General features: G+C 46.6%; 1 protein-coding gene across 1 annotated transcript in view; it reads left to right on the forward strand.

The window, feature by feature from the left end:
* Window positions 1-20580, forward strand: part of Fstl1 (follistatin like 1) — a 50819-nt gene that overhangs the window by 24038 nt on the left and 6201 nt on the right. Inside the window, exons 3-7 of the mRNA XM_036204202.1 lie at window positions 10390-10494; window positions 12801-12930; window positions 13937-13969; window positions 15581-15711; window positions 19539-19657. Coding sequence (XP_036060095.1) covers window positions 10390-10494; window positions 12801-12930; window positions 13937-13969; window positions 15581-15711; window positions 19539-19657 — 518 coding nt within the window. The remainder of the gene's footprint in view (window positions 1-10389; window positions 10495-12800; window positions 12931-13936; window positions 13970-15580; window positions 15712-19538; window positions 19658-20580) is intronic.

The raw sequence follows: 20580 nt of genomic DNA on the forward strand, positions 1-20580 counted from the left end.
CCACCCAGTGCCTCTCCAGCTGTCTCATAAGCGCACATGTACCCACAGAGACACACACCTGCCAGCGTCTTGTGTCTGCCACTGAAGGGAAGCACGGTGGAAGGCAGGCATGGTGCCGGAGAAGGAGCTGAGAGCTACATCTTGGTCTGCAAGCAGCTAGAGAGACTCTCAAAGCCCACCTCATGACACAATGGCACACTTCTCAAATTGATAGAATTCCAGGCTGAATGTTAATGGTCTGGTGGAGATTTGTGGGGTCTTCGGTCTCTTTCTGCAGAAGAATCCACCCTTGGGGTGGTTCCAGGAGAGGAGTTGGTACTGAGCCTTGCTGCCCCAACCCAGAGTGATACGGCCCAGGTCTGCCCTTCAACTATTACTTCAGGTTGATTGAGTGACATGGGTGACATACTAGAGCCTACAAAAGGACACTAACACTTTGTTGTTTTGTTTTGTCTTTCAAGACAGGGTTTCTCTGTGTATAACCCTGGGTATTCTAGAATTCACTCTGCAGACCAGGCTGGCCTTGAACTCACAGAGATCCACCTGCCTCTGCCTCCAAAGTGCTGGGATTAAAGACATGAGCCACCACCGCCCAGCACTAAAGCTTTACTTTTGTCCCCTAGAAGGTTGTAGCTCAGCTGGAAAGGAAAAAATATATCTACAATCAACTAATTTTTTAAACAAATTATCAAAATAGGTTCATAGGAGGGGGAATTGCAAATCAGACAAGGAAGGAGGTATTCATAACAATCAGAAAGAGAGGCTCATTGAGGATGAAGCCTGAGCTAAACAGGAAGAATTTAAGGAAGCCAGACCATAAATCAGACTTCCCAGATGGTGATAGTGTTTTTTTAGCTGGTCTTGTGGGACGTTCTCTGCCCATCTGAAAGCTAAAGACTCACCTAGCAATATCTCATAGCACTGACATTCTCAAAGGGTAATGAAATGAGCTCTCACATGGACTTGGAAACCACCAAGAGACCTGGTTGGTGCCTTTCACCTGTCCTGGCCACTTACCCTACTCCCAGGTCCCTCCCTCTACTCTCCACAGTCAGGGAGTCTAAAAAGGTCATGAGGTCAAGGGCGCCAAGGCCACATTAAAAGTGAGGTCACACAAGAGAGAGGGAAAGACCACATGCTGTGAACTTGTTACTGTGTCTTAAGTGAAGACTGATGTATGAGAGTCAGGCAGCCAACGTGCATGGGAACCACTTTGCAGGACAGTGGCTTCTCTTCAGAATAGGGGGGTATGGTGATTTGCATCAGAGCGCCCCCCATAAACTCTTAGATTTGAATCCTTAGTCACTATTTGAAAGGATTAGAAGGTGTGTGACCCTGTTGGAGGAAGTGTGCCATTGTGTCATGAGGTGGGCTTTGAGAGTCTCTCTAGCTGCTTGCAGACCAAGATGTAGCTCTCAGCTCCTTCTCCGGCACCATGCCTGCCTTCCACCATGCTCCCCGCCATGATGGTAATGGACTAAACATCTGAAACTGTAAGCGAGCCCCCAAATTAAATGCTTTCTCTTGTTGCCTTGGTCATGGTGTCTCTTCACAGTAGTACAACACTGACTAAGACAGGGAGCCGTATGCAAACTGGGATAATGGAATTAAGCTGCAGATAGGGGTGAGGGGTAGAGTACACTACTCCTCAATCAAGATAACTACTGTGGGTTTTTTGCCATGACCAATTCCTTCCCTGGCAAGTGTGTGTTGCCAACAACTGCCACCCAGGTACTGCTGGAATTGACTAACAGAGCAAGATGCCTCTTGGTTTTATCCCTCTCCCCTCTCCCTCCCACCAAATCAGAACAAAGAACTCTGCATTCCACTCAGAATTCTTAAGAATGAATACTAATTGGTTCCTGGCTGGGGACGCCTGGGGAGATGGAGGGTCAGCTTGGGAATGAGAGCAAGCAGGGATGTAGGTCCAGATGTGGCTCTCACTGTAGGGGATGGATGCTTCTAAAACTGGCTGTCTGGGATGGCTCCGTCAGCCCATCCTGGAGCCTTCACCACGCAGAATTGAGAGTATTGGGGATTTGGGTGTGTGGGGAAAATTTTTTTTTAAAGAAACTCTCGACCAACCATTTTTCTTGAACTACATGTGGAAATAATTAGTGCATGAATGCGGAGTAAATGTGAGGCCTGGCAGTGCGAGACATACTTCAGTGACAGGTTCTTGGCAGGAAAGGAGGCTCTGCATTGCCAGTGAATTTCCGTTAGCCATTTTCTCTTTCTTCTCCCACTCTTTCTTACAAGGCAAACGTAAGTCAAGTTAAAACTTAATTAGTAGCATTCTAGTGGGGTAGAAAGTTCCAGCAGGGTCCTCACGAGGGAACTCAGCCCACTTGGTATCCATTGTTTCCCTCTAGGACAGTGGTTCTGAGCCTTCCTAAGGCTTCAACCCTTTAATACAGTTTCTCATGTTGTGGGCACCCCCACCGCCCCCACCACCACAAAAAAATTATTTCATTGCTACTTCAAAACTGCAATTTTGCTACTGTTATGAATCATAATGCAAATATCTGATATGCAGGAGGATCTTAGGTGACCCCTGTGAAAAGATCAGTCAGCCACAAAGGGGTCATGACCCACAGGTTGAGAACCACTGCTCCAGAGTGTTCTAAGAGGGAGTGGAAAAGCATTCCTTTGAAGTCCTTAGATTCTAAGAACCTCTGATGCCTCCAGCAAAAAAGCCTTGAAATGCCGTCAAGTTGGCATGTATACATGCTGATCATGGCAGACAGGCCTATAATCCCAGTACCCTGGAGGCTGAGGCAGAAAGCATTGCTGCTAGTTCAGTACCAACCCTGACCGATATACATGGTGTGTTTGAAGTAAACCAGGGCTACCTAGTGAGACCCTGTCTCAAAAAATCTGTAGAAAAACTTCCTCTTAGTGTGGGCATTCTAGTGAGCTTACGTAGGAGATAAACATTTGATCATCAGGATCACATGGAGTGGTAAATGTAGGAGCCAGTTAATGGAATTCAAACAATATAAGGGACCTGGGCACCATGTCCAACCCTTGCATATCCTAGATTGGTAAACTGAGGCTCAAAGATGTTAAGCTTCTTCCCTAGGTCACACCATCCAGGAGACAGGCACATTTCTAGGGTCCTACTTCAGGTCTGTCTCTCACCGTCCCATCCTACCATTTACCAAATCACCTCCCATGCAATCGTATTTATCTTTGGAGCTTGCTCTCAACTAGCTGGGCTTCTCCCTGGCTTCCTGAATCTTCCTCCTCCTCTTTTCTGGTTGCTTTACCTTCAGAGCCCTCGTCTGTGGGCAGGCCATTGACTGCAGAGAAATGAAAGAGCCTGTAACCCAACCTGTACTGTGCTTGCCACCCTGTACCCTGGCCCATCACTGCATCTGCCCGGAAGGAAGGTGTCCATTCTAATTGCAGAGACCCCTGGTGGGCTGGTGGGCGCATCTCTGCAATCCTTGGACTGTTTCCGGTTTCTCTTGCCAGCTGTCCTCAGCCCTCCACCCCACCCTTTCCTCCTGAGCCCATGTGTTCCTCTTCCCCCACCTCTCACCCCCACACAGATGACATCCAGATGTGCGCCTCTGTCCCTATTTCTAGCTGTCAGTGGGATGTCCTACTGTCTGCTTAGACTTGTGCCCACACCTGACTCATCACTGCCTGTCTTGTGCTCACCCTACCCTCTTGCCAAGGCTGCATCTCTGACAGAGACATTCCTCTACCGCCTGGTCCCCCAAAACCAAAGGCCTCCTCCACAGCTCTCGGGCTCCTTCCTTCCCCTACACCCAGTATATTACCAGGCCTCAATATTCTTTAGAAAGTTCTGGATGTCTTTCAACCATATCTCTACCCTCCTCCCATGAGGTGGTCTCTGCGTGCTCCCAATCCTTTCTCCTCTGTTTCTCCACGTGTCTACAGGGTTTATGGGTCAACCCTGCCATCCTGCAGGGAGTAGTGTGAGCCCCATCTTCAGAGTAGGCCCCCTGTTAGCAGCCTTGCGGGTGTCTACATGACAGTCTCACCACCCAGCTGCATTAGCAACCTCACAAAGATGGAGGGCACACCCTCAGTTCCTTTTAGACTTAGGCTATGTCCCTGTGCCATGCTGGTCACAGACCGTTATCTTGATTAGGGTTTTTTTTGTTGTTGTTTTGTTTTGTTTTGTTTTTTGTTTGTTTGCTTGTTTTGAGGCAGAGTGCCACTTGGTTTCCCGTTGGGGTCCACAAAGGTTTCCTAGTGAGATCTGAGCTTGCTTTACACAGCAGGGCTGCGTTAGGGGATGGCTGGACCATGTGAAGGGTTACCAGGTGTCTGGGATGGTCTGCACTTGGCTGTGCTGGGGGGAGGTCTTTTGCTCCACCCCTTGGCATTCCTCTAAATACCCTAGGGCAGAGACAGAAGGGGCCCTCCCGAGTTATCCTGTGTTTCTATCTGTCTCTCTCTCTCTCCTCTATATTTCTATCTACATATTTCTCACTTCTCCCTGCTCAAGAGTACCCAGGGCAGGTCCCCCACAGTTTCCTAAGCTAGAATAGAACTCCCAGACTAAGGTGATTTTCCTCACTCAGAGCTGAGGGGTTCGGATGTGCTCACTACCATACTCAGCTGTGTCTTCGTGATGTAGCCCTGGTTGGCTTGGAACTCTGCATGTAGAGCAGGCTGGCCTCAGATTCACAGAGATCTGCCTACCTCTGCCTCCCAAGTGTTGGGTTTGCAGTTGTTTGCTGTTACCATTCTTTAATGAATATGGGCATTCATTGGTTCTAATTTTAAACACATTTAAATTGTTTATTTACTCTCCTTGCTTGAAGAAGCCTGGAAAACTATGTCTATGCCCTACATTGGCTGTTAAAGTGAACAAATCTTAGGCTGAAGGCTGAAGAACAGAACATGAATCTCTTGTGAAAGTCTACTAGGAAAATTTGGAACAGATAAGTGTTCTGAGTTTCACCCAGGCATTCTGAATTTTGGTATACAAAAACTTTATGTATTTGAGATAAACAACTTGATGATTTTTATATTCGTATTTCGGGGTTGTGAGCCTAGCCTTTAACAGCTGAACCATCTCTCTAGCCCAGTATCTTTATATTCATATACAGTCAAGCTAATTAATACATGTTACCTCGAAGAAGTAGTTACTATTGTGTACAAGCACTGAGAAGATTTAAAGTCCCTTTTCTTGGCAAATTGAAAACAGCCATGACAGTGTAGTTTAAAGTATGTGTGTATATATATATACACATAGTCTGCAGAAACCTCTCTTCTTGTATAATTGAAACATTGTATTCCTAAATGCCATGTAATGTGGAAACGGTTCCCTGAGAGTGGGTCTGTGGGAGCCAAAGTATGCAAGCCACTTAGTGCTTGCTCGAGATAAGCCATATGTGTACAGGCTCGTCTGCATGGCTCTGACAGGCTAAAGGCCCCAAACCATTGTTAGAAAGGTCTTGTGCAAGAAGGAAACAATGGAGCAAATGGAGAGCTGGATTGACCTGGATGCTAATTAAGCATCTATTTCAGCGCTTCCACTTGGCGGGTCCCTCCCAGAACCCTGGGCTCCATGTTGTATTCACAGTTGCGTGTTCTTCTAGAAACTGCCCCCTTCCCAAACTTTCAAGCTTTTAGGCCTCTCAAAACTCACATGTGGCCCTGGTATGTTAAACTTGAGATAAGGCATTGGCTGGGAACGCACCCAGGCCAAGGACACTTAAGTGAGGAATTGGCACGAATGCTTTGTTTCCTGCCAAGCCAATCAGAACCACTGTGTAGAATGTCTCTCCCTCTTCGGCGTCTTCGGTCCCTGGTGCTCTAGCACATTCCTTTTCAAAGCAGGGGAGCAGAGACTGTGTGGGGTCATGTGGTGGATGCCCCAGCTAGATTTTTAGCAGCTGGAAGAGGTTTCATTTTCTCCTTCACATTCTCCAGCCTTACTGAGGGCTTGTACTCCTCCAGGAGGGCTGCGCGCACAGCCAGCACCCCGCCCCTGTGTCCCCGACCCCATGCCCCCCCCCCCCAGCTCCGTGGCACTCTGCATCGGAGAGGCACTGAGAGCCTGGTGAAGTTTCCATGGCTAATTCTGGCAAAGCAAGGAGGGCCCTTCTTGTGTCCACAAAGCCGCTCTACCACAGAACAGTGGCAAATGGGGCTGGATATATCACCAGGACAGAGTGAGGGTGGGGGAGGACTGGGAAGGGTAAAAGAACTAAGAAGATGGTCCTGACCCAGTTCCAGTTAGTGAAGTGATGCCGTATTAAGCTGACATTTATGGCTTTGCTCATAAGCTTCCATCCTTGCCAGAGCACATGGTTTCCTGCAGAAATTGTTTTACTTTGCAAGGCTTTTTAGAAACATTTCCATGTGTGTTTTGTGCTGTTGGGCCGAGAGACTCAAACACAGGACCGCCTCTGCTGGTTTTGCAAATAACCTCCTTTTTCATTTGCTTGCAAATAAATAAGTAAATAGGTCAATAAATAAATAATCACTGCAGTCTGTAAGACCTCAGGCTGAAGATGATCTTTTTCTTGGCTTTGATTTGTAGACAGAGTGGTTCATTGGAAAGAGGCTGGAGTTGAGAGCTGGAGGCCAGGGCATAGTGTCACCTGAGGTCAGTCATCATGCCAGGATTTCAAATCTGGAGGAGCCTAGAGTCAAGCTCCTTTTAGAGAGCAAAAAGAAAAAAGAAAGAAAGGGAAAAAAGAAAAGAAAAGAAAGAAATAAAGGGAAAAGGAACAGAAAAAGTAACCTATCAAAATGGCTGAGCAGTTGCTGCCCTTCCAGGAAACCAAAGTTCAGTTCCCAACACCCATGTTTGCTAGTTCACGACCACCTGTAACTCAAGCTCCAGGGAATCCAATACCCTCCTCTTCTGGCATCTTTGGGTACCCACAGCATATCCTCACACAGGATGCACACACACAAATGCATAAATTGGAAAGTGTTTTAAGTTTAAACTGATTTAAACATTGCTGTGCAAGCCCACAGCAGCATTAACGAGCAAGAGCTGACAGAGAACGTTTTCAGCTGGTAAAAGGCAGGAAGGTTGGACGTTCATTCGCCAAGAGGAACCGGTGGTGTGAAAATTAGCCGTGAGACTAACTCTTCCAGGTCTGACTTGCCATGCAAGTGCAGGAAACAACACAGACACAGGTTTGACTGCCTCCCCAGACCGGCAGATCTTCCTTCTGCCCTCTTCTGTCCACCCTCTTCTCCCTCATCCCTGCACTCCTCCCTGGGAGGACAGAGCTGGGCAGAGCTGCAGCAGCCAGGAAGGTTCTTCTGCATTGCGGCTCTGGGCTGTGTGAGACAAAGAGAGAGATTGCCACCTATTGACAGACACATCACCTGCAGAGAGAATGCTTGTGTAACTCCCAGCTTCCCCATCTCTGAGCTCTGTCAAAGGCCCTCCAGGGGTTGCTGGGCCCTTTGCTCTCAGGTATCTTTCCACTGTAAGTGAGGACAGGGAAGAATGCGCCCATGACAGTCTGTGACAGCATTTCAGTGGGAAAACTGAAAAGAAATCACCCAGTGTAGGGACAGGCACTTCCTGTTGTGTAGCACACAGCATGTCCCATTTAATTCTCAGCACAATTCCAACCATCAGTATTTCATATTTGCACTTGAGGAAACAGGTTTCAAGAGACTACCTTGCTCATGGCCATGACCGCGGCGGATATGGAAGAGGGTTGGATATGAGAGTCGGGTATCAGCTCAGAATGCCTAATGCACTCAGCACGGTCTCCTTACACTTCCTATTGTATCACCCATATCCCCACTATAATTCCCCTAACCTTAAGTCATATGGACTTCAAAAGAAACCAAGTATAGAAGAATTATTTCCCATTGGTTGGAGGAAAATCCAACTCTGTCACTTTTTGTAACTGGGCCTCTAAGGTCAGATTCCTCACCGGTGAAATGGGGATAATCTGCCATCAGAAGTAGGGACTTACAGAGCTCAAGTAGCATCACCTGTAGTAGGTCACTTTGCAGGATGCCGGGTGGTTATGAATGGGTGCTTCGTCACCTGTGAGCTGAATCCAGGCTCCTCTCTTTTTTAGTTTCGGGACCTAAGGCAAATTATTTGACCTTTTGGAGCCTGGATTTCCTCATTTGTGAAATGGGGCTAGTAATAATATACATGGTTTTATTGGGTTAGCCATGAAATAGTATGTATGAAAAGAATTTTGCAAGTTTTAGTCATGCTCTTCAAATATTAGTCGTTAGGGTGCAAGAAAAAGGTATTCTTCTCCAAACATATTTTTGAGAACTACAACTGCAAGTGACTTCTGTTGAATCCAACCTCCACAGAACAGCTTTTATTTGTAGTATTTATCAATAAGGGGTGGGGTGAGACAGTTCAGTGGGTAAAGGCACTTGTGGCCAAGCCTGACAACCTGAGTTCAATCCCTGGAATTCACCTGAAGATAGAAAGAGAGACCCCACTCCCACAAGCTGTCCTCTGACTTCCGCACATACCCTGACTGGTGCACCCCTACCCCACACAGATAAATAAATACACAATAAGCACACACACAAGACAAAACGCTCTCAACGCCTCAGGCTCTTCTGCAAGCAGCCTGTAAGCTATTCCCATTGATCCCACTGTGTTGTGCTATATTTACTCCTGTTTCACAGATGAGGAACTGCATGGCTGGAAGAATCCGAGGGACTAATTAGGGACATGTGGGGAACATTTTGAGTGTAGACATATGGCCAAGCTCACTGTTGTGTGCATTTGTGCACCTCTTGCTCATTTGATGGGCCCGTGGGTTAAAGAGTTCGGCGTGGGGAAGAGACCACCCGAGTTACCTTGTACCACAATCAGCAATCGCTTTTTCTCTTCCCGTCTAGCTTTGCTTTATTCTCCGAGGAACAGCTCCCACAAGAGGGAGGGCCGGGTCTGGATTTTATCTACACACACCCTACTACTACTCCCTACCTCCACCCCCAGCCCCCGTTTAGGAAACAGAGATCTAAATCCATTCCTCCAACCTCCAGAGAAACACTTCCTCTTTCCTTCACTGCTAGCTTTTTTGGAATTCTACTTAGCGATATTTAAGAAAAAACAACAACAAAAAAAAACTGGTTTAGCAACAGCAGGAAAACCAATGAGATGCGAAAATGCCAATGAGCTCTAGACCAATAAGAACCCTGCACGGCAGGCAAGCTGGCTTATGGGAGGAAAGAATAACCTGGAGTTTGCAAAGTAGCCTCCAGGTGGCAGCAGAGCAGCTAATTTTGGACCGGTCTCACGGATCTCAAGCTCTACATTTTGGGGGCTTTGTATTAGTTTGGTTTTGACCTATTCTTGGTTCCCCGTTTAAGAAATCTTCTTTTACAACCTCGTGGGTTTGAGTTCTTTAGATGACACGGTAGGCGTGGGCTAGAAGCATGGACTTTGCGTTTACCCTAGTCCTTCCCAGGCTTCTTCCATCTTGGCTGTAGCCAGCTCCAGCCCAGCAGGCTTAGGTCTTCTTGTAGCGCTTCAGCCTGCCCAGCCTAGCTGGGAACGGGACCCGGAGGAATCCCGTTCTCTGTTTATCCACCACCACTGCAGGGCTGAATGGTGAAAAGAGGTGGGGCTGGCCCTCTACCACCAGTGAATGGGAGTACAGGAATGTGTCACCAACAAACTGGTGCCCATCGAAAGCCGCATTTTCATGGGGCTTATTACAGGCCTTCCTTTCCTTGCGGTTCTGTTACATGTGTCTGAACAGGAATCCTGACCAGCAAAAGGCTTGTGGGCCATTCTACTCTCTTTGGGGTGGTCTGGTCCTGTCCATCTTGTAGCCCGGGAGCATACCGTGGCTGAATTATCAAACAATAGCATGTCCACGTTTTAGCCATCTTCCTTCTGTCCACTGAGATGATATTTCTGTGAACATCTCTTGGAGTTAAAATGTCTGGATGTGTCTCCAGTGTTTCCGTTTCTTCCTGGCTTAGTCTTCTCGTGCTTAAAGAATCAGTTAAGGGCGTGGAGTCTTCAGAAAGCCTCACCTGATTCTCTCATACACACCTGCTCCCTGGGGCTACCGCTGTTGCACGTCCATATATGTGTTCTAGATACTTCCTCTCTGGGAGCCACAGAGTTCATGAGGTCGAAGACTGCCCTTTGTATCTCAGTCCTTATCACAGGGCTAGCTTTATTACAAATGCTCAATCCGTATCTTTTTTTAAATGAGGAAGAATTCAAGAAAGTAGCTCTTGCTTTGCTCTTAGGGGAACAATCTGGGGTTCCTGAACCTGAGCCAGAACAGTTAGTGCCTGTGAGATTGGTGTCCATTTATTAGAGAATAACTCTAGGCAGACCAAAGTCCCACGCCTAAAAGGTCATCACCACCATTGTTTTATCCTGGGGTGGGCTCGTCTCAGTAATGTGGCTTCCTTTATGATTTGTTTTAGGAAGAACCAAGGAGCAAATCCAAGATCTGTGCCAATGTGTTTTGTGGAGCTGGCCGGGAATGTGCAGTCACAGAGAAGGGGGAGCCCACATGCCTCTGCATTGAGGTAGGTCCTGACATCTGGCGTGGAGGACAGCGGCTGTGGAAAGTTCTAGAGATCCCATCATTTCTATAAATGCACAGCTTGTCTATCCCAAAGACACATGGAAGGCTTCCCCTAGGGTTAAGAGTGAAATCCCTGATTTTTAATTACATTTTAAAAGAGAAAGCTTTTCTTTTTTTCTTTTTTTTTCTTTTTTTTCTTTTTTTTTTTTTTCTTTTTAATGTTTAGGGAAGCTAGAGAGCTACTCAGTAGGAAACATGCTTGCTGTATGTAGAGCCTCAGGACCCACACAGATGCCTGGTGTGGTAGCAGGAGTCTGTGACCCCAGCACTGAGGCAGAGAGACAGCTCCTTGGAGTTCATTGACCAGCCATTCTAGCCAAATCCTGAACTTCTGACTTAGTAAGAACTCTATCTCAGAAAATTATACAGAGTACAGCCAAGGACAATACCCAATATGGACCTCTGGCTGCTATACACATGTGTGTATGTGCACGTGTGTACACACACACACACACACACACATATATATACAAGGAAATGGAGCCAGTTTAGATGTCCACCAGCAGATGGACAGATGTTGAAAATTGTAGTCCATGAACACAATGATCTGGCCTCCCAGATCAACACAGATTTTAACATCTTTAAACAGCCGAATAATATTTAGTGATGTAAATTTATTCATCGTTTCCTTAGAGATGGATATTTAAGTGGTTGTCTGGGTTGTTTACCGTCACAACAACAGCATCCTTTTGCCAGTATCCTTTATTTCTTAGAATGGATGGCCACTGGGGGCCTGCTGGGTCAAAGGATATGCAAATTTTTAAATTATCAGACAGAATGTGGGCTTTGAAGTTTTGTTTTTAAATGGCATTTGAAAGGCAAAATGAGCCTTTGAGAAATAGGCAGGTCTTTAATAAATTTTCATTCTTAGTGTGAATGTAAATAACGCTGGCCACGGCTTTTCTTTTCTCCCTTCTATCAAGCCGCTCCATACCCTGGAAATGGGCTTCTCTGTAAATACTACCCTGTTAGTCTCCAGCCCCTGATTCATTGCATCCGAATGGAGAGTGTACAACCTGATACTCCTGGGATCCCTTCACCCTGGCAGGCTGTACTAGAAGGGTGCTGACACCATGTGGTAATGCAAATTAGACTCTGACAATAGTCTCAGCTTGTCCATACATAACGGTGCGATCTTTGAGCAAATGAAGTCCCAGGAATTGCTGTAAAGATAAGCCCATGTTGGTTTTGTTCAGCACCCAAAGCATCGTAAGCACTCCATGGTCCATGTTGGCTGAGCGAATAAATGAAGTTCACCTCTCTTCATGTATAAAATGGAGGGGTTGGACTTCTCCTGACTCAGGAAGGGGGTCCAACCATATTAACATCTGTTCTCTTGTCCTTGTACCTCTTGTTGTCATCCTAGTCTGCCTACAAGCCAGATGAGCTTTAGTCCGTATTTCTGTCCATAATGACTTCCTGTGGTCTTTCATCCTCATCGTCAGCCTTACAACAGTGGTTGGGAAATTAGGTCAAAAGCTGAACGGCTCCCAGACACTACAGAGCACAAGAAATCCTTGTCATTTGGCCCTGGAAGAATTGTAGGAGGTTGTGGGGAGCGGGGGGGGGGGGGGGGGGTTGCATAGATTTGTGCATGTCGTTTCCATGCTCCCAACTCTCAGCCCTGTCTCTTTCCTGTCATGGAAAGTAGGATTACTCTGCTTCTGTTTCCATAACAGAATGCCTGAGCTGGGCACTCTCTAAATCATGGAAGTATACTTCTCCCCATTTTCGAGGCTGGGACATGCATGATCAAAACAAATGCATTTAATGTCTGTCGAGGGCCTGGTCTCTACTTGCAAAGGAACCCTTGAACACAGTGTTCTCACATGGCAAATGATAGAAGGTCCAAAGGGCCCAATGCTGTGTGAAACCCCTTTTGTAAAGGCCTTAATCCCATTCCTGAGGAAGGAGCTCTGGTGTCATCTCCCGGAAGCCTAGCTTCTTTGTGTTATTGCACTGGGGATACGTGCAATACAATGTTTCAGCCAAAGGAGGGTGTTTGTGTACTTGTGTCTTGGCACTGAACCAGGATGGACAGACCCGCGTGGAGAACTCAGGGTGGTAGTATGCTTGTTGTATCAAGTGGGGTAGAGTCACCAATGGTGACCACAGCTGGGGTTGCCTGGGCCCTAGTGATATACAGGCTCCATCTCTGTTGGTGGTGAGTCACCTGACAAGACAGCTGTGTGAGTGCGTGCTCCATCCGGCACACTGCACAAACATGCCTCTGCCGATCTGTTTCAGCAATGCAAACCTCACAAGAGGCCTGTGTGTGGCAGTAATGGCAAGACCTACCTCAACCATTGTGAACTCCACAGAGATGCCTGCCTCACTGGATCCAAGATCCAGGTTGATTATGATGGACACTGCAAAGGTAAGGCACGCTCTCATCGCTGAATGGCAGGTCCTGTGATAGGGAGACAGAGACAGAAACCATGGCAGTGTGGCCTGGTGACCGCACACAACCATTTGGAGATGCTCCTTCCTAACATTCCTAAGCCTGCTAGGGCCTTTGCCCTGGGTTTCCTGCATCAGACCTGGGTCTGATCTCAGCATCACCTGCAGCCAGAAAGTAAATAAGGTAACTGCATCAATAATTAATAATGGTATAATGGTCCTTAAAAGGATTTCCACACTTTTTAGAAAATGTAGAGCAATTTCTCCTTTTCCTGGTTTTAAAATTTTGACATTTCTCAGCTTCACAACATGCTTCCTTTATTTTCACTCTTCTTTGTGATCAGTTGGAAAGATGGATTCCCAAGCGTGAGAATTCCCAAGCACCAGACCTTTCCAAGCCTGCCCCGCCATTCCATCCTTGACTTTCCCTGGAAAAACACAAAGCTTTATCCCAGACACCAGTCTCCTCTCTGTCCCCTGTGTAGAACTAATCTCTATAAGAAGTTTTGAAATCCCAGGGACTGCTCAACCCAGCAGGAAGAAATAGAAATCTAGAAGGGCAATCCATTGTCCACAGGCAGGAAGGATCCCAGCCTCAGACCCTACAAGAAAGGAAAAGATATAAGAATTGGAAGTGGGGGCTGGAGAGATGGCTCACTGGTTAAGAGCATTGGCTGCTCTTCTAGAGGACCTGGATTCAGTCCCCAGCACCCACATAGCAATTAGCAACCATCTGTAACTCCAGTTCCAGTGGATCCGATGCCCTCTTCTGACCTGCAGGTCCTAGGCATGCACAATAGTGCACAGACATGCATGCAGACAAAACACACATACACATAAAATAAAAAATAAACAAATCTTAATTTAAAAAAAGAATTTAAGACAAAATGATGACAAGATTGCAAAACTTCAGAGTTTTAACTCTAAAATCATCAACATATTCTTTATTCTTCACTTTGCATTACACATCTTTTTTCTTGCAGAAAAGAAGTCTGTGAGTCCATCTGCCAGCCCAAGTAAGTACCTGACCTTTCTGCAGTGTGTGTGCATTTTTTTTCTTTTTTTTTTTTTTTTTTTTTTGGTTTTTCAAGACAGGGTTTCTCTGTAGCTTTGGAGCTTGTCCTGGACTAGCTCTGTAGACCAGGCTGGCCTCGAACTCACAGAGATCCACCTGCCTCTACCTCCTGAGTGCTGGGATTACAGGCATGTGCCACCACCGCCTGGCATGTGTGTGCATCTTAGGAAGGAGACTTATCATGGAGGAAGTGTCTTGTCTTCCGAGGTCCCCACTGAGCTGCTAGGGTCATCTGTGGGGTCAGGACTTTTGATCCAGATCTGGTCTGAGCACAACACGGCCCAGTCAAACCACCAGCCTGCATTTTTTAAATGTTTATTTGTTCTGGTGTCTGACGATCAAAGCAGCTGTTTGGGTCTAAATGTTGGCTCTTCTGCATTTTTGCTGAGAGGTGAATGTTCTGTAGGACAGCCTGTCAGCCCTTCTTTCAGGGCCTTGTAAGACATGCTCATGTAGAAGACCCAGGGAAATCAGAAGACACGGCTCTTCTTGTAAAAGGACAGTTGGAAATTCCAGTATGGCAACTGCTATTGCTTTCTATCAAAATGTTTTCAAATGTCAACGTGGTTTATAGGCCCAGACCTCACAGTAACCTTGCAGGTCTTGCTGTAATTACCTTAGAGTTAGGTATAAAGGCTCATAGGATTGAGTCAGTTCCCCTAAGTCACAAAGCATGGAAGAACAGAGTGGGAAATGCCCATGTGTTCATTCCCTGGCCCTGTGCCCTCTTCATGTTCTAGCATGTGTTGTCTTCCAGGAATTCTCTCCCTGCTTCTCTGCCCACTGGATTCCCACTTGTTCTTACATGGCTCAGAACAGGGCGGAGGCGGGCCCTTCCTTGGCCTGGTCTCCTGTTGTTTATAATGAAGGATGATGGGAGCAAGTTTTGAAAGGGCTCATTGGTGAGAAAGGGAGAATTTCAGCAATCCAGCAGCATGAATAACTAATGTTTTCATTTACTGATTTGTTAATACTTTCAGCTCATCTCCGCACCAAGAGTTACTTTAGTGAATGATTGTTTTTCTCCCTTGCTCCTTCATGTTCATGAAAACATCCTTTATTTTTTCTTCTTTTTTTTTCCTTAAATAACAACGCCTCTGTTTCACCATTGTTTCAAGTTTCTAGTCCTATGGTTTTCAACCTTGCTAACGCCGTGTCCCTTTAATACAGTTGCCCATGTTGTGATAACCCCCAACCATAAAATTAATTTTGTTGTGACTTCATAACTGTAATTTTGCTAGTGTTATGTAACAAATTGTATTGTAATGTAAATATCTGATATGCAGGATATCTGATGTGCAGCCCCAAAGAGGGTTGAGATCCATAGGTTGAGAACTACTGTTCTAATCTTTATAGGTGTTTTTCACATGTGAGCATGCTTCCTGGGGTAGACACATTTCTGTACTCTGGGTACCATAATCCTGCCTCTCTGAGTGCTGTGAAGACTGAATAGGATAACACATACAGAACTGAGTGGCACTGGGCAGTGGGTGCTGATGACTCTGGGGTTCTCTTCCTCCCACTTACCTCACATCCCACCCCACCCCCATAGTTGTCTGCTATCAAGCTAACCGTGATGAGCTCCGGCGTCGCATCATCCAGTGGCTGGAAGCTGAGATCATTCCAGATGGCTGGTTCTCTAAAGGCAGCAACTACAGTGAAATCCTAGACAAGTACTTCAAGGTAATCAGGGTTGAAGTCAACAGTGTTCCATCCTAGAGAAAGGGGGACTCCCTCTTCCCCTTTTTGGGACTATCGGGAGACACAGTTCCTTAGAGTCCTTGAATGTGCCCTCATTGCCAGTTATTTTATGGAGCTGTGAAAGTTGCCTTGTGATCTGCTTGGCCAGTGGAGACCAGCAGTTGACCTTTGAAGGGTCCAATATGTATGTGCTGTTCCCTTTGAGCATTTAGAACCACCAAAGTCTCAAGGAGCTGCCATGGGAAATGGCAGGCTCTCTCCTGCCCTGTGTAATGCTTCAGGAGCTGGAACAGAGCACCTTTGGTGTAGCAGACCACTTCAGCATCTTTCCTGCCCAGCCTGCTACCCATTTCTCCACGTCACTAACTTGGTCATAGCTTCTTCACCTGAGAAGAGTCAAGGAGTACGTGGGATTGGAGATTGTTCCAAATCCAAGTAGTGCCGTTATCTACTGTATTACGTAGAAGAGATCAGAGTTCCATTTGGAGGCCCAGAAAGATACTGCTTTTGAAGGAGAAATGAGTGAGGAAATAAATCATTGGCAGTAGGTATGGGTATCACACACAGAGATCATTCAGGAGACTGGAGAGTCATTGGGAAAAATCGTTAAGGGCACTTTACTAACTAATTGACAAGAACATAGACACACAAACCACACACGCCCATCACAGACACTTCTTACACTCAACCACACATTCAGGTACTGCATTCCCACAGAAGCTCCAAACCCCTGCACTTTCAAGATGCACATATTAAGATTGGTGCCTTGAACACTCACCCCAGTGTGTGCTCACAAAGCCTGCTGTCCCCACAACTAGACAGCAAGGACTTAGAGCGCCACACATGCAAGGGACTTCTTGGGCCACGCAAATGTATTCCACACCATCCAAGTCTGTGGATGGAATCTTTAGCTGGCCTTATGGACACCCACAGATGAAGAGGTGCTGGGTTGGGTTGAAATGGATATTTGATCATTTAAGGCATCTCCTCTGTTGTTATTATTAGATGGAAGTTTTCTCCACTCCAGTTCTTATCTTACACTGGAGAGAAAGCAGAGCTCTTCCCACTTTCCCACTGTGCAGTGTCTCAGCCATTCCCACGTGACAGAGCACTGAAGACATGGGCAGTTCCTCTTCTCTAGAAAACGGCATCACTTTGCTGAGCAGAAAGAAACATAAAGACATTGACTTGGGGCTGGCGGGCTGCCAAGGCTGGAGCCCTGCGCTCAATACCCAGGACACACATGGTAGAAGAAGAGAACCAAGTCTTGGAAACTGTCCTTCGACTTCCACGCATATGTTATGCCACGGCACCCCCACATATACACATATACATACACAACAAATTAATTCATTAACTTTAACTTTTCTTAAAGAAAATGATTTTTTTTCCAAAGCCAAATGAGTAATGTCTACAGGATTTATTGTAGGCATTCACTCCGTCCTGTCCTTACAGTATGGAGCTGTTGGGCAGGGGACACCAGGGGGCCACTTGGGATCTTGTAACCATTTGTAGATGGCAGCTGGCCTCAGGCACTTCTGATACCTGATATTAAATTTGATTGCCAAGTATCCAGGCCACAATACCACTCAACACATTTCCATTTCCCCAAGCAGTAACACTCTTACAGGCTTCTAGAAAGAAAAAAAAAAAAAAAAACTCACAGCATGGCCACTTGGGAAAACAGCTTTTCTCTGGAGCATTCTCCCATCCCAGAAAACTCGCTCACAGCTTATGAGCACAAAGCTCCTCTTCCAAGACATCCGAGGGAGATGCCATCCCACCCCGGCATAGATAGCTGGATGGCAAATCCAATCAGCATTCAAGTAAGGCCCACCCTGCTTTTCCCCTGCCGATGGTCCAGTTACCATTTCTCTGATGAACTCCAAACAGAATAAAAGGGGAGCCTGGAAGGGAGATCCTTTCCTACCCAAGCTATTCATACCTTGTGGCACTAGATGGGAGACTCCTAGAGGGTGGGACTAAAACCGAAGCCAGCCTTCTTACCTCCCTCACCCTAGCATTAAGCCTTCTTACCTCCCTCACCCTAGCATTAGACCCCATTACCCCAGCTGCTTTATGTGAGTGAATGCCTGGCTCAACCCATCTCCTCTGAACACTCCGTCAGCATACAAGTATGATTCCCTAGCATGGATCTCAAATAGTCCTCTCCCTTCCTTTCTATAATCAGACAATCAAAAAGAAAAGAACAATGTTGCTGTCTCCGACATTTTGTCTGACTACAGACAGACATGCAGAAGTATCTCTAGCCTTGGCCAGTTAGTTGAGTGACTTATGCTGGACTCTGGCCAGATGCCACTGGGTTTAATGCCATTTCTGGGCAGGTACCAGACTCAAGCGATGAGATTGACAAGAGCTGGGGTGTCCCCTGAGTTTCAGGCCTGCCTTCTGGTTCCCTGGTAGTTGATGTGTGCGCACGAAGCACTGACTTTGGTACCAGGTCCAGAGTCAGTGGCTGCGCACCTTCCGCAGGACCATTGTTTTCCTACACTCACACTTGACACCAGACAGAGGACGGGGTGTGTTCTAGCTGTACTCAGGAAAGTACGTTGGTCCCCAGGATGCTCCCTGTCTGATCAAGCATATTGAACTGGGCATCTTTAATTAGTCAGAACCTCACAAGTGGAATTGTGGGGAGAGTTCCTCAGGGCAAGTATATAGTGAATGCGTAAAGGACATCTCAGACCTGTCCCTGAGAATCAGGACAAGCGTGACCAGCAGGTCCTAAGCAAAGGTGTAATGGTTGTCTCTTGTGTTCCCCACATTGTCTATGCCAAGGACATTTCACATGTGACACATGGTAGTCATGAGAGGCGAACAATTGACTGTGTTGCCCCCAGCCTAGGAGTCTAGGCAGACATTTCCTCCAGACTCTTTGTCACAGTGTAAGGAACCAACTTGAAAGGAGCATGGGGATGCTTCCCATTTCCCAGGGCAGCCTAAGAAAAGTGTGGGGAACGGAGGGGATCCCCCTAGAGCTAGTTAGGATAGCAGCAGCATCCAACATGGAATTTGGTCTAAGCCTTCCAGCTGATGCCTCCCCTTGTGGCTAGGCTTGGGCTTGCTGAATGGTTCCAGGTGGCTGAGGTCTTGGTTTAGCATCTTGCTCTGGAGGGAAAGATGCCCACCCTTGTTTGCTGCTCCTCGTTCAGTTATGTTCTTGGGCTGTCTATCACAGGTCATCAACCTGCACAGTGGAGCCTGGGGACCTGTGACACACATAGGCACTGGCACTGCAGTGTAGGTCGGAGGAGGAGGGAGGCTGGTCTTAAATGGCAAGATAGATTTCTATGGGTCCCCAGGGGAGCCCGAAAGATCACTTGCACCACTGCTTCTCTTGAGCAGCCTATTAGGATCATACACCCAGGGCTCTACCTCCCAGACTCTCATTTACTGCTTAGAATACCACACCTTGTTGTGTGTTCGCTAAGGTGTGAGGCAATGACGTTATCAACGGCCCGGAGGACAGTGTCAGGGAGTGGGTCACAGGGTATTCTTAGGTAATACAGACATCTGTTCATGCTGCCCTCCTGAGCAGGATCCGTACTGAAAGACCCCCCCTGATGGCTTCTAATCAGGAACTTTCGCTTGCTCATCTTGGAGTACCACTTCCTAGCTTGGGTACCCACCAATCTGAGCCACTAATTGCTACTGTATTTCCTTGTGGCTAGGTGAGGGCAGGGTTGGAGTGTATTAAGAATACGATGAACTGAGGGGGTCAGGCCGAGGGTGCACCAATAAAACGGGCTATCTAAACACTCCTGAGAGATCTCTTCATCTCCTTCTAGAACTTTGATGATGGCGATTCTCACCTGGACTCCAGCGAATTCCTGAAGTTTGTGGAGCAGAATGAAACAGCCGTCAACATCACCACTTACGCTGATCAGGAGAACAACAAACTGCTCAGGTGGTGGTGGGGGCCTGGCCATCGGGTCCCCGGGGAGGGTTGCCTCGGGGAGAGGGTTTGGACCACTTCCACCAGCGGAGAAGCTGCTAGTGCCAACATGAAAGAAACAGAAAAAGAAGGATTTCTGTCGTGATGTAGTCTGTGAACATTATAAAACTGAGACACCAGACAACATTGGTATCTGATCAAGTGGTTATTGTTTGGGGTCAGAACTTGCAAGGAGAAAAGACTGTAATTTTGGAATAACTTATCAAGGTCCTGCCATACCCACGTTGCTTCTGAGTGTGGCAGCCAATGCTCTATCAATGATCTTCTGACGGAACTGTATTAATGTATTCTCCCATTGTAGACCTCAAATCATTTTATTCCTGGTATTTCAGATGACCAGTGCAGTTCCATGTAGAGTTCCCTAATTGTTATAAGTGTATGTCCTTCTTTCAGTATCATCTTAGAGTAAATATTAATAAACAAAGAAGTTTCTGGCATGGCACTAGTCCATCAGTAAGAGTTAAACATGGGAAAGTTGACTCTCCTTTGTTCAAAACAAATTCAAATTGTAGCTTCTATGAGTCTTCTTAACCATAGTCCTTGACCTTAAGGACTCATATTTTGGTAACCTGGATTTAGGTAATTTGATCATTTCATTGTTTGATCCTCAAAACATCCCAGTGAGGGAAAGACGTCCCCCCTACCTTTAGAGGTGAGAAAATAAACTCAGAAAGATTGAATAATTAGCTCAAGGACATTTGAGTAGGAAGTGGCTGAGCCAGGGCCTAAGTCTTAGTCAACAGAGGGGGTGATGGAGCCAGAGTCCTAAAAATCTTCTGAAAGAACTCCTTTTAGAATGGTGATGGTGTTGATTCTCGCTTGAATTTAATATTCTTTCAAGTCCTATATTCCTTTTCATGTCACCTGTCATCTCT

The sequence above is a fragment of the Onychomys torridus genome, chromosome 12 (assembly GCF_903995425.1).
Source record: "Onychomys torridus chromosome 12, mOncTor1.1, whole genome shotgun sequence".
Lineage (NCBI taxonomy): Eukaryota > Metazoa > Chordata > Mammalia > Rodentia > Cricetidae > Onychomys > Onychomys torridus.